Source organism: Mugil cephalus, chromosome 4 (genome assembly GCF_022458985.1).
Source record: "Mugil cephalus isolate CIBA_MC_2020 chromosome 4, CIBA_Mcephalus_1.1, whole genome shotgun sequence".
Classification (NCBI taxonomy): Eukaryota; Metazoa; Chordata; class Actinopteri; order Mugiliformes; family Mugilidae; genus Mugil; species Mugil cephalus.
Window position 1 is genome coordinate 608,966 of NC_061773.1, and position 15,181 is coordinate 624,146.

Consider the following 15,181-nt stretch of genomic DNA (forward strand, 5'->3'; position numbering starts at 1 on the left):
CATTGTTCACAGTTTTATTTGAATTCATTTTAAACGTAGGTTTAAATGGAGGTTTGGATTTTTTTCTTAAATAATAAAAACCTTCATTTAAAATTGCATTTTGTGTTATTTGTGTTACCTTTTATATTTAAATTTGTTTGGTGATCTGAAACATTTAGGTGTGATAAACATGCAAAAAAATAAAAAAATCAAGAAGGGGCCCAACACTTTTTCACAACACTATATTTTTATATGAATTATTAGTAACTTGAGTCATGGAGTGATGAGTGCACTGTGGAGGTTGTAGAGAGGACTCTTCTCAATGTCCGGGGTTTACAGACCTTGAGCTCTCCTGCACACAGTTGGCTCTTTGTGTCGTTTTTTCCTCAATGGTGGCTCACGGTCAGGGGCCCCTGCACAAGCAGAAATAGCACAATGACAGCCATTAACATATTTTAACACAGTTACGTCACGCATACCCCCTCTAAACCATCACAGTTTCCATCTTACTTGTGCACAGTCATCACTGACTCACAGACTCACACATCTTCTCAACAGTGAGGCTCATTCAGAATTCATCGGTAATCGGTCATAACAGCAGTGTCAGTGTCACTATCTCAGTCTGCGCCCCCCGACTGCAGACACCAACTTGAATAAATTAAAGGATTATCTTATCTTCTTTAGTAGGTGTCCTTGTGCAGAGAGAGCTCAATAAATCAGATAAACCTTTAGGAAAGGAATAAAATGATTTTAGAAATGCTAACCTCTGAAATATTTTTATTTTCCTGCACAGCAGAGACAATATCTTTCACTACCATCTTTGATTGTATTAGTATTGAGTTAGTGTAGTTGAGGCAGTGTACTCAGTGCCATGCTTAAATTTGCTCTGAGTTCTGTACAAGGGTTCAGTTTTCAGATACTGGAGCATGTGCATGTTTAGTCATTCTGTTTTAAAAAACACTAAATTACACCAATTACATTGCCGTTTTAGGCAAGAGGAAGCCAGTTGGTGCAGTGTCCTGAAACCTCACCAGTCGTGTAAACTGGCCGCACCACTTTGGATTCCAACTGTAAATGTTTATCTGTTGAAGTCAGCTTAGTGCTTAGTAATGGAAGAAGGCATGCAACATGAAAAGCATGCAGTGACTGCCATGCAGTTTTCTGCTTATTGGTGGTACATGAATTCCCTACTCCTTTTGTTTTATTTTATTTAACTTTAATGTAACCAAAAAAATCTATCCGAAAGTGACTGATGTTTATACGTGTCCAGTTGTTGCGTAATGCCATCCTCTGCCTAAACCTACCAAACAGTCCACCTCTTCCACTGACCAACTTAAAAAAAAAACAAAAAAACAACCAGAACTGTGTGTGTGTCTGTCTGTCTGTCTGTCTGTCTGTCTGACTATATGTCTGTCTGTCTGTCTGTCTGTCCGTCTTAGGTCTTTCTTTTAGTACAATCACAAACAAAATACTAAACAAATTCTAAAATGGCCATTAAAAACTTGAATTTATTGGTTCCATGAAAATACATAAGAAACTTTGAGTATTGGGTCATTTTGGTACCAGTGATCCACTAATGAAGGCAATGCTTTTTATTAAAAGACATTTTTCTGTCGTCGTGCTTCGTGTCTATATAAAGCCAGTACAGTTCCTCAGAGACAAAAATGGCTAAAATAAGGAACCCAACCTAACGATTCTCAGCCAGGAAAGGTACAGCTGCCGCCAGATCACCAAGACGTGCAGATGCAGTCCTTCAGCAGTTGGATACATTCTGCAGAAATACAGATGAACCAAAAGATTGGAAGACAAACCAAGATCTGGGTGTCCAAGGGTTTTTTCAGTAAGAAATGGCCACATCCTGATCTGCCTGTGCAGGGAAAATCGCTGAATGACTTCACAGGAGCTCCAACTGCAGTGGTCAAACCAAACTGGTGTCCAGTGTCCCACCTGCACTGTATGTGGTCGACTTTTAGATCATGACTTAAGGTCCTACAAGGCTGACAAGAAGCCCATGATTAATGAGAGACAGAGGTTAGCCCGGTGTTGTTGGGCCCAAGCACACAAGAACTGGACAGTCAGGAATTGGAAGAAGATTCTGTGGTCAGATGAGTCCAGTTTCCAGCTTTATCTTCCTCCTGCTAATGTGAGGGTACACAGAAGGCCAGGAGAAGCAATACCTCCAACATGTACAGTACCTACTGGAGGTATTGGTGGAGGCAGTATCATGGTTTGGAGATGCATGAGTGCTGCTGGTGTTGGTTATCTTACTGTCTGTGAGACCACATGCTCCCTTCCTTAGCGGAACAGTACACATGCAGGGCAAGGAACTGGATGTTTCAACAAGATAACACCCCTTGCCACACATCCAGGGCCGGCAGAACTTGGCTACCATATCCAGGTCTTAGTGTGGGAAGGTCAGCTCAATCCTTGGACATGAGCCCCATTGAAAATCTCTGGTGGATTATCAAAAGGTCTGTTTCAAAGTGCAAACCAAAGAATTTAAAAGAATTTAAAAAGAATGGGACAAGACCAACCCTCAACAGTGTGAAAGGCTTGTGGGGAATATGGCTCTACTGTGTGCTAATGGCAGGAGTGCTTCAGTAAATGTTAATTTGATGATGTGATGGTTAATTTATATTTTGTTAAGTTTTGAACACATTCTGTTATTTGTTGATTTTGATACCAACAATGTTGTGAATTGACATGTTGAAAGTATCAAGAATTTAGTTTTGTTAGTTTTTCTTCAAAAATAAATTCTTCATGGAGAGGTACAACCAAGTGGCTGGGATAGTGTACAGGAACATCTGTACCCAGTATAGAACAGAAGTACCCAAGTCCCAATGGACCATGCAACAGAAAGTCATTGATAACAACAGGGCAAGGGTTCTATGGGCCTTCAGCTTCCAGATTGAGGTCCTGGCTAACCAACCGGACATGGTGGTGGTGGACAAAGAGCAGAAGAGAGTGGTGGTGATAGATGTGGCAATACCAGCTGACGCCAACATCAGAAAGAAGAAAAAAAAAGAATTGAGAAGCACCAAGGGTTGAAAGAGCAGCTGGAACAGATGTGGAAGGTTAAGGCAAGTGTGGTCCCCATGTTAGTAGGAGCACTTGGAGCAGTGACCCCCAAACTAGGTTAGTGACTCCAGCAGATCTCAGGAACAATACCTGAATCCTCAGTCCAGAACAGCACAGTCCTTTGAACAGCTAAGATACTTCACAGGACCCTCAAACTCCCAGATCTCGGGTAGAGAACTCGAGCTGAGGATGACACAGATACCATCACACAAGGGTGAGAGGGACCTTTTTATACATATATTCCCATTGGGATGATTGCTGTGTTTTTTCCAGGAAAAATCTGCTCACAGTGAAATATATATTTCACAAATGGTATTAGATGGATAGAGGCAAATGTTCAGGTTCCTGTAAATAACATCAAGAGGGCAATGTGGAGCTCTTAGTCAGGCTGCCATCTTGTAATAATCCACATTACAGACTGCACGGCTAATGCCTCATAGTGTCCACTGGTTGTTGATTGGCTTCCACTGACTGAACTGTTCAGACCTCACTTTGTCTCACCAGCTTGTGAATTTTGAAATATTTTTAAACACCTATATATACACAGCAATCAGAATAATTTCTAAACAGAATACCCCCTTTTTAGTATTGTTTGTGAGACATACATGGGAAAATTACTGGTGAGTTTACAAGTAGTTTAGAGGGAGTGGGATGAAGCCTGAGGACCTGCTCAGACCTTGCATTAAGATCTGAAAGCTTTTGATGAAATCAGTCACAACATATTAACAGGGGGGATATAATTTGAGGGGAGAATTCAATTTAAAACATCTTTGTGCACACACAACAATAAAAACATTTGTATTTCTGCAGTATATGTGGAGTGAAATTATGGAGCAGACTGATGGGGGAACTAAAGCATTGTCCAAGCATGAGCAAGTTTAAGCAGCGGTACAAAGACATGGTGTTCACCAGGTATAGGGAAGAAGGACGGTTTGAATATGTCTACTACACACATGTTAAGCACGTGAGGAACAAAAAAAAAAAAAACACAGGAAGTAAATGTTAATTGGAGAAGGGCAGGATCAAATAAATGTAAGGCATCTTCCTACTCTTTTTCAAACACAAACAAATTGCTCATATGTTGTTTTCTTTGTTTTGTTTTTTGTATTACATGTTTGAAATAAATCATTCATTCATTCATAATAAAGGTAAATAAAGCCGTCACTGATTGAGGCAATACGTAACTTAACCACACACAAAAACAGAATCACACTCATGTACTCATATTAAATACTTTTCCTTTGCAAATTCTTACATACTTCTACTTCTACATACATACTTGTGTCCACCATGTGTCTTCTCCCAGGTGTTCTTGGGGCCTTACGGTGAGGTGCAGGAGTACTCTGTGATCCCTATACAGCAGAACGCAGCCATCAGCTCGGACCTGATTCTGGACCAGAAAGAGGAGCATCTCTTCATCATGACTCATAACATGGTAAACATGTCCACAGGTGCAACATAGTTATTATTACATCCTCTGCAAGAAATTTGTTATTGTTCTTGAGGTGAGCAAGAACAACAACAAAGTTCGTTCTGGCCATGTAATTTATACATGGGAAACTGAAGTGCAGGACTACGGAGTAGTCCTTGTAGGGTCATCCAACTGCAGCATACGTCACACACACTAAGCCAGTGCTGTGCGGGGGGGCATAATGGGCATTTCAGGCATTTAATCCAATTCGGATATTTTCATCTGCCACAAATCGCGTGAACTGGAACTAGCCTGACATGTAGGATGAATGCATAGAGGGGAAAAGGTGAGGATGGAGCACCGTTTGTGAAGTTGTGCGTGTTAAAATGAACCAAAATTTAGCTAAAAAAAAAGGTGGAATTTTTTTATAGTCAGTTTTTTATCAAAAATTTACCAAATGTCAAATCTAAATGTTACATGTAAATGTTAAGTGGAGTCTAAATGTTAAATGTATTTTTTTTTTATCTAAATCTGCAAACGTTATGCACTTTTTGTTCTTTCTGAGTAAAGCAGAGCAAGTTTTGCACAAAAACCAAATGTTGAGAAGTCCCATTTCATTTTGAAAAGGAATAAGGTGATGAAGCTGAAAAATGACCTCACAAACTCACAGTTCCAATTTCTCATCTATCACATAACAGTTGTTGGACACCACAAGAGAAAAAAGTTCTGTCTGGTTGATGTGTCGAGAACAAGCTGCAAGAACAAAATTACGTAATTTTTTTCTCATAGCCATAGGAATAGTAACAAACTTTCTTGAAGAGTATGTAACAGCCTTTGCTGTTTGTTTTTAAAGTAAATCATTTGACTGTTTTGTTTCTGCCCCAGTCCTCTTCCACAGGAGCAGCTTATAGTCGTGATTATTCTAATGACAGTATTTTAAGTTGGCTTTTTTGTTGGGAAATGTGCGCGACCTTTTTTTTAATCCGATTTTTTTAGAAGCTCAGCATGCATGACTGAACATAATTGTGTTTTTCCTGGTTTCAGCTGCAGAAGAGGCCTGTAGCTGAATGCCAGAAGCACCCAGACTGCCACTCCTGTCTGCTGGCCCACGACCCCTACTGTGGCTGGTGTGTGCTGGAGGGAAGGTGAGGAGCAAAAGCCTTGGTTCTGTGTTAATGATAACAGTCATTAGAGCATTTATTACCCTCCCCTCCCCTCATTGCATTGTGGTGCTGGGAAATTATTTTGGAAGTTTTTGGGGAAAAGTGGCTTTTTTTCCCTGACAGTCAGTACGTTTACATGCATGTGAGAAAAAAAAAAAAAAAAAAAAAAAACTTAAACTGGAGAGCTTAAGTGCATGTAAACATGTCACTCCGACTAAAATCGAAGTTCTCCTTATCTGATTAAGACACCCAGATAATGTGATTGGAAATCAAAAAGGCTTTAAAAAAGCTGTACCATTATCTGTCTTGTTGTTTGAAATGCTGGTCTGCCACATGAATGACTCTTGCTTATTATAAGATATATTAGTTCACTCGGAAAGGGGGCTGCATTAACCCGCTGAAAAGACACATACTGCCAGCTAGTGTGGAGGAGGAGGCCATTTTCCCATCAGTTATTCAATTTTGTCTGTTGCATGTAAACTGAGTCAAGGACCGCATTCAGAAAGTTGAATTTCGAGCATAGCTTGATTAAGCTGTGCATGTAAACGCACTGAACAGTGTAGTTGGCAGATGTTAAGATCTCAGACTTGGTTTTACTCTGGTGGGATATTGTTTGCGTCTGATGAGAGAAAAACACTTCTTCATCTGCATCTCCTCCTCTATCCTCTCTTCTCCTCTCTGCTCTGGCTCGCCATCTGTGAGGTGAGAGTTGCCTACCTACACATTTTTCTCTCTGCCTCTTCCTTTTTACCCGTCATCCTAATTTGTCCCTCCATTCTCCAGTTATTTGTGTACTTATTTAGCTGGAAGTAAGATTTCTGAATTATATTATCCTCTATTTCTGTATATGGATTAGCTGTATACACCAATCAGCCACAACGTTATGGCCACTGACTGGAAAAGTAAATAACACTGACCAACTTATGACAATACATTGTTCTACTGGGAAATTTTTGGACCTGCCATTCATTGGTGTGGATGTTACTTAGACATGTACCTCCGACCTACACCAGACCAGACACCTCCATCCGATAGCAATGACGCTCCTTGATGGCAGCAGCCATCTCCAGCAGGATGCAGCCTGACAGTAAGTGAACTACTGGTCTGCTATGTGCTTCAAACAGCATTGGCAGAGCTGCTGCTACTAGCAGAGCTAACATTTCCCTTGCCAGAATCATTTGGTGGGCATGGTGCGGTTAAAAAACATTGATATTTTAGCCTGTATTTCAGGTAGTGGAGGTCGACACAACATGTAGTCCTCTTCTTTCTCTCTCTGGTGTGTGCGTTCAGTTGTTTTGTGGGTGGGGGGGCATGACTTCTGTTGTTAACGTCCATGTTTTTTGTGCAGGTGTGTGTTGAAGTCACAGTGCAGTCGTGGAAGCCAGCCAGGTCAGTGGCTGTGGAGCTTCGACATGGAGCAGCAGTGTTTGGCTGTCCATGACCTCAACCCTTCCAATGTCAGCAGGGAGGAGAGCACAATGGTAAGCACGCAATCTGTTCACACTGACCCCAGCAGCGATGGAGCAGGCAAAACTTGCAAGTTTAGACAAGCTGACTAGTTGTTTCTGGTGACTGTAGATTAAGACAAGCAAGATTTCTGGCTCTCACAGACCTGTAACTTCTTCTTTAAGAGGCTCCTCTGTCCTCCACTCGTTACCTGTAATAATGGGACCTGTTTGACCTTGTTATCAGTATAAAAGACACCTGGCCACAACCTCAAACAGACACACTCCAAACTCCACTATGGCCAAGACCAAAGAGCTGTCAAAGGACATCAGAAACAAAATTGTAGACCTGCACGAGGCTGGGAGGACTGAATCTGCAATAGGTAAGCAGCTTGGTGTGAAGAAATTGAGGGAGCAATTATTAGAAAATGGAAGACATACAAGGCCACTGATAATCTCCCTCGATCTGGGGCTCCACCCAAGATCTCACCCCGTGTGGTCAAAATGATCACAAGAACAGTGAGCAAAACTCCCGGAACCACACGGGGGGACCTGGTGAATAACCTGCAGAGAGCTGGGGCCAAAGTAACAAAGGCTACCGTCAGTAACACACTACGCCGCCAGAGACTCAAATCCTGCAGTGCCAGACGTGTCCCCCTGTTTAAGCCAGTACATTTCCAGGCCCGTCTGAAGTTTGCTAGAGTGGCATTTGGATGATCCAGGAGAGGATTGGGAGAATGTCATATGGTCAGATGAAACCAAAAAAGAACTTTTTGGTAAAAACTCAACTTGTCGTTTTTGGAGGACAAAGAATGCTGTGTTGCATCCAAAGAACACCATACCTACTGTGAAGCATGGGGGTGGAAACATCATGCTTTGGGGCTGTTTTTCTGCAAAGGGACCAAGACGACTGATCCGTGTAAAGGAAAGATGGCTACTGATGTGGCATGTCTAACTGTGTCAGGCAAGGTGTTCCATTTTTGTGGGGCATATACAATAAAAGCTGCCTCCCCTTCTTTGGACCTGGGGCGAGGGATGAGTAGATTGCCACTGCCTGTTGACCGAAGTGTTCTTGCTGGGGTGTGATGAGCATATCTGTGATGTACTGAGGTGCAAGACCATGTAGTGCTTTATAAACCAGGAGCAGTATTTTGAAATTGATTCTTGTTCTAACAGGTAACCAGTGCAAAGATTTAAGAACGGGTGTGATGTGTTGATATTTTTTGGTACCAGTGAGAATACGTGCAGCTGCATGAAACGTGGCTGGGTTTTTCAGCATGACAATGATCCCAAACACACCACCCGGGAAATGAAGGAGTAGCTTCGTAAGAAGCATTTCAAGGTCCTGAAGTGGCCTAGCCAGTCTCCAGATCTCAACCCCATAGAAAATCTTTGGAGGGAGTTGAAAGTCTGTGTTGCCCAGTGACAGCCCCAAAACATCAGTGCTCTACAGGAGATCTGCGTAGAGGAATGGGCCAAAATACCAGCAACAGTGTGTGAAAACCTTGTGGAGGCTTAGAGAACATGTTTCACCTCTGTCATTGCCAACAAAGGGTATATAACAAAGTATTGAGATAAACTTTTGTTACTGACCAATACTTATTTTCCACCATAATTTGCAAATAAATTCTTACAAATTTAGACAATATGATTTTTTGAATTTTTTTTTCTTCTCATTTTGTCTCTCATAGTTGATGAAATCTATGATGAAAATTACACGCCTCTCTCATCTTTTTAAGTGGGAGAACTTGCACAATTGGTGGCTGACTAAATCATTTTTTGACCCACTTTATATCTAAATAAATGTTTGACCTTCGGTAAAATCCAGATCAAACCTCATTTTCATGCAAAGTTGTGAACCAAACAGAACTCCAGTTGTTCATGCGTGTTGCTAAAGGATGACATCGTGGATGAGGTTACAACCCTGCAGCAAACATATTGATGAGGGGGGAAAGTGTCACTCCCATGTATAACTCACATTGTAGATGTGTTGTGCACTGAGCATACATCAACTGACTTCTCCTATCCTTAGCACAGGACACAGCACCAATTTTTTCACACTACCACACCTGTTCTCAACCAAGAAATCACTTAAATAGTACATGCCTGACAAAATGAAGTAGACCAAATGATTCTCAAAAGCTTGACATCATGCTGAGATCCAAAGAAATTCAGAAAAAAATGAGAAAGAAAGTAATTGAGATCTATCAGTCTGGAAAAGATTATAAAGCCATTTCTAAAGCTTTGGGACACGGAAGCTTCAGTGAACCACAGTGATAGCCATTATCCACAAAGAAAACATGGCGAAAACATGGACAGTGGTGGTTTGGGCCTCCAGCGAACCATGGTGAGAACCATTATCCACAAATGGTGAAAACATGGAACAGTGGTGAACTTTCCCAGGAGTCGCCGACCAATCAAAATTACCTCAAGAGTGCAGCAACACCTCATCCAAAAGGTCACAAAAGACCCCACAACAACATCCAAAAAACTGCAGGCCTCACTTGCCTCAGTTAAGGTCAGTGTTAATGACCACCATGAGAAAGAGACTGGGTAAAAATGGCCTGCATGGCAGAGTTTCAAGATGAAAATCACTAATGAGTTAAAAGAACATAAATGCTTGTCTCAATAATAATAATCATAATCTGGACTGATGACACAAAAGTAGAACTTTTTGGAAGGTGTGTGTAATAGCATTTCACAAAAAAGAACATCATACCAACAATAAAATCTGGTGGCAGTGTGATGGTCTGGGGATGTTTGGCTGTTTCAGGACCTGAAAGGCCTGCCGTGACAAATGGAACCATTAATTCTGCTATCTACCAAAAAGTCCTGAAGGAAAATGTCCAGCCATCTGTTCGTGACCTCAAGCTGAAGCGAAGTTGGGTTCTGCAGCAGGACAGTGATCCAAAACAACAAAACCACCAAGTCCACCTCTGAATGGCTAAAGAAAAACAAAATTAAGATTTTAGAGAGTCCTAGTCAAAGTCCTGATCTGAATCCTATTGAGATCCTGTGGCATGGCCTTAAAAAGGCGGGTCATATTAAAAAACCTTGTTACCCCAGTGTCGCTGAATTATAACAATTCCTCCAACACCGTAAAAGACTCATTGCAAGTTATCGCTTGATTGCAGTTATTGCTGCCTTCACCACTCCTACAATATGGGTCCACTTACCTCTCCACCAGGCTGTGTCAGCTGTGCTTACCAGGATAACGAGGTCCAGGGCCCATGACAAAACCTGGTCCCATATCCATGTGCGCAGGCATCTCCGGCCTTAGACTTAGACAGACAGACTTTAATGGTCCACAGGGGAAATTAATTGATCATAGTAGCTCAATTGTCACAAAAAGATGAGCTGTTATACAGCTGGATGGACTGTGGAATACAGTTCTGTAGCGTTCACTATGGCAGTGAAGCTGAATATTCTACTAGAGAATGAGCTCCTCTGACCATCAAATGTCTGGTGTAGTGGATGAGATGGATTGTCCATAATGGAGAGCAGTTTATCCGATGTTCTCCTGTCACTGACTGAGACAAATGACTCCAACTCCCTACCGATCACATGACCAGCCTTCCAGATCTATTTGTTGATCCTACTGATGTCTTTTTTGCTGGTACTATTCCCCAACAAACCACAGCAAAAACCAGGGCACTGTCAACAACGGACTGGTAAAAACACTCTAGTAATTCACTGCACACATTGAAAGACCTGAGCTTCCTGAGAAAGTAGAGCCTACTCAGGCCCTTCTTGTACACAGCATCACTGTTGTCCCTCCAGTCCAGTCTGTTGTTCATGTAGACTCCCAGGTAGTTGTAGTGGTCTACTACTTCCATCTCCAGGCCCTGGATGGGCTCCACTGGTGTCCTCTTCCTCCTGAAGTCAGTGACCAGCTCTTTGGTCTTGTCCACGTTCAGGAGTAGGTTTACCTGGAACTGATCCACAAAATCCATGATCAGTGTTCTGTACTCCACCTCCTGTCCATCTCTGATACACCCTACCACCGCAGAGACATCAGAGAACTTCTGCAGGTGGCAGGACCCAGGGCTGTATCAGAAATCAGAGATGTGAATAGGAAAGGAGATAAAACAGTTCCCTGTGGAACTGTATCTGACAGTGAGCCCCCTAGCCACACAAACTGAGGCCTGACAGACAAGTATTCAGCAATCCAGGAGACAGTGGAGGTGCTGACACCCATCCTGAGCAACTTCTCACTCATCAGAAAGGGCTGAATTGTGTTAAAAGCGCTGAAGAAATCAAAGAACATGATCCTCACAGTGCCCCGCTGCAGCAGGTCGATAACAGCATTATCCACATCAACATGAGACTGATATGCAAACTGAAGAGGGTCCAAGGGGGGAAAGGACTGGATTGGTGGGGCAAGAAGAGCCATGGGGTCCAGAACTGAATCTATTAAAAAAAGACATTCAGTTCATTAGCTCTATCTGGGCCACTTTGACACTGTTTGGCTTTGGTATTACAGCCAGTGATCACCTCCATTCCTCTTGACTTTGAGTTGTCATGGTATCCTCTTCAACTCACCCCAGACCTGAAGGCCTGCTTCTTGTTCAGCAGATCCTTCAGCTGGCTGGTGATCCAGAGCTTGTTGTTACGCAAACAGTCCAAGTAGGGATTACTGTATCTTCACAGGAGTTTATATATTCTGTGATGTTAAGCTATCTATGTCATTCCCATGGGGCTGGCACCCCCAGTGGGGTAGCAGTCCTGCAGAACTTCATTAGCTTCCTGACTCCACCTCCTAACTAACCTTTTTGAGACAGGCTGCCTCTTAACAGCAGGAACATACTCGGATGATAACAGGACCAGTTTGTGATCAGATCGTCCCAACGGGGGCAGGGCAGTGGAGCTATATGCATTTTTTGAATTAGCAGTAGATCCAGAGTTCTATTTTCCCGAGTCATATAGTGAACACCATGATTGGTTCTGCTCCTACATCCTAAACAGACAATTCGCCGTTTCCCTTGGTAGCTCCTCCTCCACACCTGCAAATATTACATGTGGGGTTCCTCAGGGCTGAGTTCTAGGTCCACTTCTTTTCAGTCTATACATACCCCCACTAGGAAAAATGATCCAAAAACACAACATCTCCGTCCATTGCTACACTGTGGACTCACCGACCTCCCCCTCATTTCTCAAAGTCATTAATTCACCTGAATAAAAAAAAATAAAATAAATGTTTACATGAAATCAAAGACTGGTTGACTCAGAACATCCTACAGCTAACTGAGGACAAGACAGTGGTCTTACTCTTTGGCCCCCCACATCTTACTACTGCTACTGCCCAGAACTTCGACCACCTCTCTCCCTTTATCACAACATATACGAACCTGGGTGTCTTATTTAACAATAATTTAATAATAAAATAAGATAAACTCAGAATTTAAGTTTCAACGGGCATATAAATTCCATTGTCAGGCACAGTTTCCTCCAGCTCAGAACCATTTCAAAATTCAGGCACTTGCAGTCACCCTCCAACCTAGAAACATTTATTGATGCATTCATGCCATCCAGGCTGGACTACTGCAACTCCCTGTACTTAGGTATTACCCCGACCACCATTTCCCGTCTCCAATTAGTCCAAATCGCTGCCGCCCGGTTATTAACAAGGTCAAAGCAGCGAGACCACATCACTCCCATTCTTGCATTATTACACTGGTTCACTGTTCATTTTAACACACCCTTCAAAATTGTTCTGATTGTTTATAAACCACTCCGTGGTCTCGCCCCTTCATATATCTCTGAGCTTCTCACCCCCACCACCAGAACCCTCAGATCCTCAGGTCATGGTATATTGGCTAAACCTCCTGCCAGAAGGGATTAGGAGCTCTGACTCTGGGGCTTTTAAGAAACACCTCAAGACCCATTTTTATTCCTTGGCTTTCAATTGCATTTTATCTGTTTTTATTTAGTTATTTATTTTTTCATTTGGTCACCCTGGGAGCTTTAATAACTTAGTTAACTTAAACTTGATGTTGATCTGTGTTTTACATTTAAGGTGCTATATAGCTTAAATTAACTTAAACTTTAGTAGATGTATTCAAATACAATGTTTTCCTCAGCCCAACATGTTGTACACTTTTTCAACGATCCACAAGTTTAAATTCTGTCTTTCCTCAGGTGTTTCTGTCTGTCCCAGGACTTCCAGTTTTAGGAAAAGGTGAGTCCTATTCCTGTGTCTTCCAGGACAGCCACAGTCCTGCCATGGTCACTGGATCTGGGGTCACCTGCCGTTCTCCTGACCCCAGCAAAGTGGGCATGGTGCCTCCAGGAGTGGGTGAGTTTTTGCTGCACCCCAACATTAGACTAATATCTGAGCGTGTGTGTTTCTGAATACATGTTTGTGTGTTTGAGTTTGCATCACCAGGCATCTCATACAGTTCAATCTCCAACTCCAGTTCATCTTTTTCTAAGCCAAGTAGTCTGTATTTTAGAGCATACACTTCTTCATAAATCTATTAAATTCTTTGATATATGTGTTGGTTTTCCTGGTTTAGGGATTGTTTAATGCAAGGAGAGCAGCTTGTGGGGCCGTGGCCATAAGGGGCTTGCAAATAAAAACTGCAAACCTCTACCAGGGGTCACATTCTCCCAAATACAGATGATGATTCCCACGCTTGCTACAAACAAATACAAAACAAAAAAAAGCATACAAATGCAGAGTTTGAACTGATGTTGCTGCAGTAGTAGTGAGCAGTGACTATAGAATTTCAGACAATGTCACATCATGTTTTAAAACACTGTCTGTCACTAAAATATAACTGAATAAATTTCCCAAATAAAAAAAAAATGAAAAAAAAATGATGAGAATAAATGTATTGAAGGTCCACCCAGCAGTGTTTATAAGCCTGGTCTGTTCTTTGTTGTTGTTTTTATTGTTTTCTTCATTTTGTTTTTCTCCATTTGATTATTATTATTTATTTATTTATTTATTTTTTGTCAGATTCTGTCACAGTGACTTTGTCTCTTCGTTTTGGCGATGTTACGGTCACAGCGAGGGATTTCACCTTCTATGACTGTACGGCTGTTAAACAGCTGTCTGGCAGTATGCCGTGAGTTACCGCTTTAATTTGTTGAGTCTCCTCTGTCTTGCTGTCTCCATTCATTTCAGACGCTGTTATGAATTTATGCTCTTCACCTCAGATTGAGTTGTTCATATTTCTACCCTGATCCTTGTTTGTGAATCTGTTAGTTCAAACCTGTCAACCCATCTCTCTCACCCATAACTTCCCCTCTCTTCACTTCTACCTTTAAAAAAGAAGGAAATACACAGATGCAATTGAATAAATCAATAAGACTAAATTAAAACAAGAGTTTAGGTAAATAGCCTCCACCTCTCTCACTTGGATAAGAAATGGAGATTCAGTTAAATCTGCGACCTTTCTTTCTATTTGGGGCAGATTAGATTACGCAAGCTCCAGCAGCTACTGTATATTTCCCTTTATCTATCTGCCCCATTCTTTCTCTCAAACTCCTTTGATAACAAGTCCTTACTGCCTTTCTCCACCTTCCTCCTGTGTCTTTGTATTATCTGTGACTCGCTGGTTGTCTTATATGCAGATGCCATTACTCTTTCTAATCTTTCTAATTGGGGCATCCTGTTATGTTTGTGTGCAGTTGTCGTGGTTGTGTGTTGAGCCGATGGGGGTGTAACTGGTGCATTCACCAGCACTCGTGTACTCACAAGCCCACCTGTGACGAGGGAGTGATCATCTACAACCAACATGTAAGTTCAAGCGCGACTTGCAGTTTGACTGTGAGGATTTAGACAGTCATCGCTTGTGAACTATGTTATTTAAAGCAATTTTTCGTAATGAATGAACATCATTCAGGGTAGCACAGCGGCGTGGTGGTTAGCACTGATGCCTCGCAGCAAGAAGGTTCTGTATGGAGTTTTCATATTCTCTCTGTGTCTGCGTGGGTTTTCTCCAGGTACTTCAGTTTCCTCCCACCATCCAAAGACATGCTCGTTAGGCTCATTGGTGATTCTGAATTAGCCATAGTTGTGATTGTGAATGGTTGTCTGTCTCTCTGGGTTAGCCCAGTGATAGACTGATGTCCTTTCCAGGGTGTATCTCGCCTCTCAC

At 42.0% G+C, this 15,181-nt stretch overlaps 1 protein-coding gene across 2 annotated transcripts in view; it reads left to right on the plus strand.

The window, feature by feature from the left end:
- Window positions 1–15,181, plus strand: part of plxnb1b (plexin b1b) — a 143,469-nt gene that overhangs the window by 94,568 nt on the left and 33,720 nt on the right. For both annotated transcript variants that reach the window (XM_047582956.1, XM_047582957.1), the window contains exons 6-11: window positions 4,364–4,492; window positions 5,513–5,613; window positions 6,980–7,112; window positions 13,215–13,371; window positions 14,038–14,146; window positions 14,712–14,820. In XM_047582956.1, the coding sequence (XP_047438912.1) occupies window positions 4,364–4,492; window positions 5,513–5,613; window positions 6,980–7,112; window positions 13,215–13,371; window positions 14,038–14,146; window positions 14,712–14,820 (738 nt within the window). The remainder of the gene's footprint in view (window positions 1–4,363; window positions 4,493–5,512; window positions 5,614–6,979; window positions 7,113–13,214; window positions 13,372–14,037; window positions 14,147–14,711; window positions 14,821–15,181) is intronic.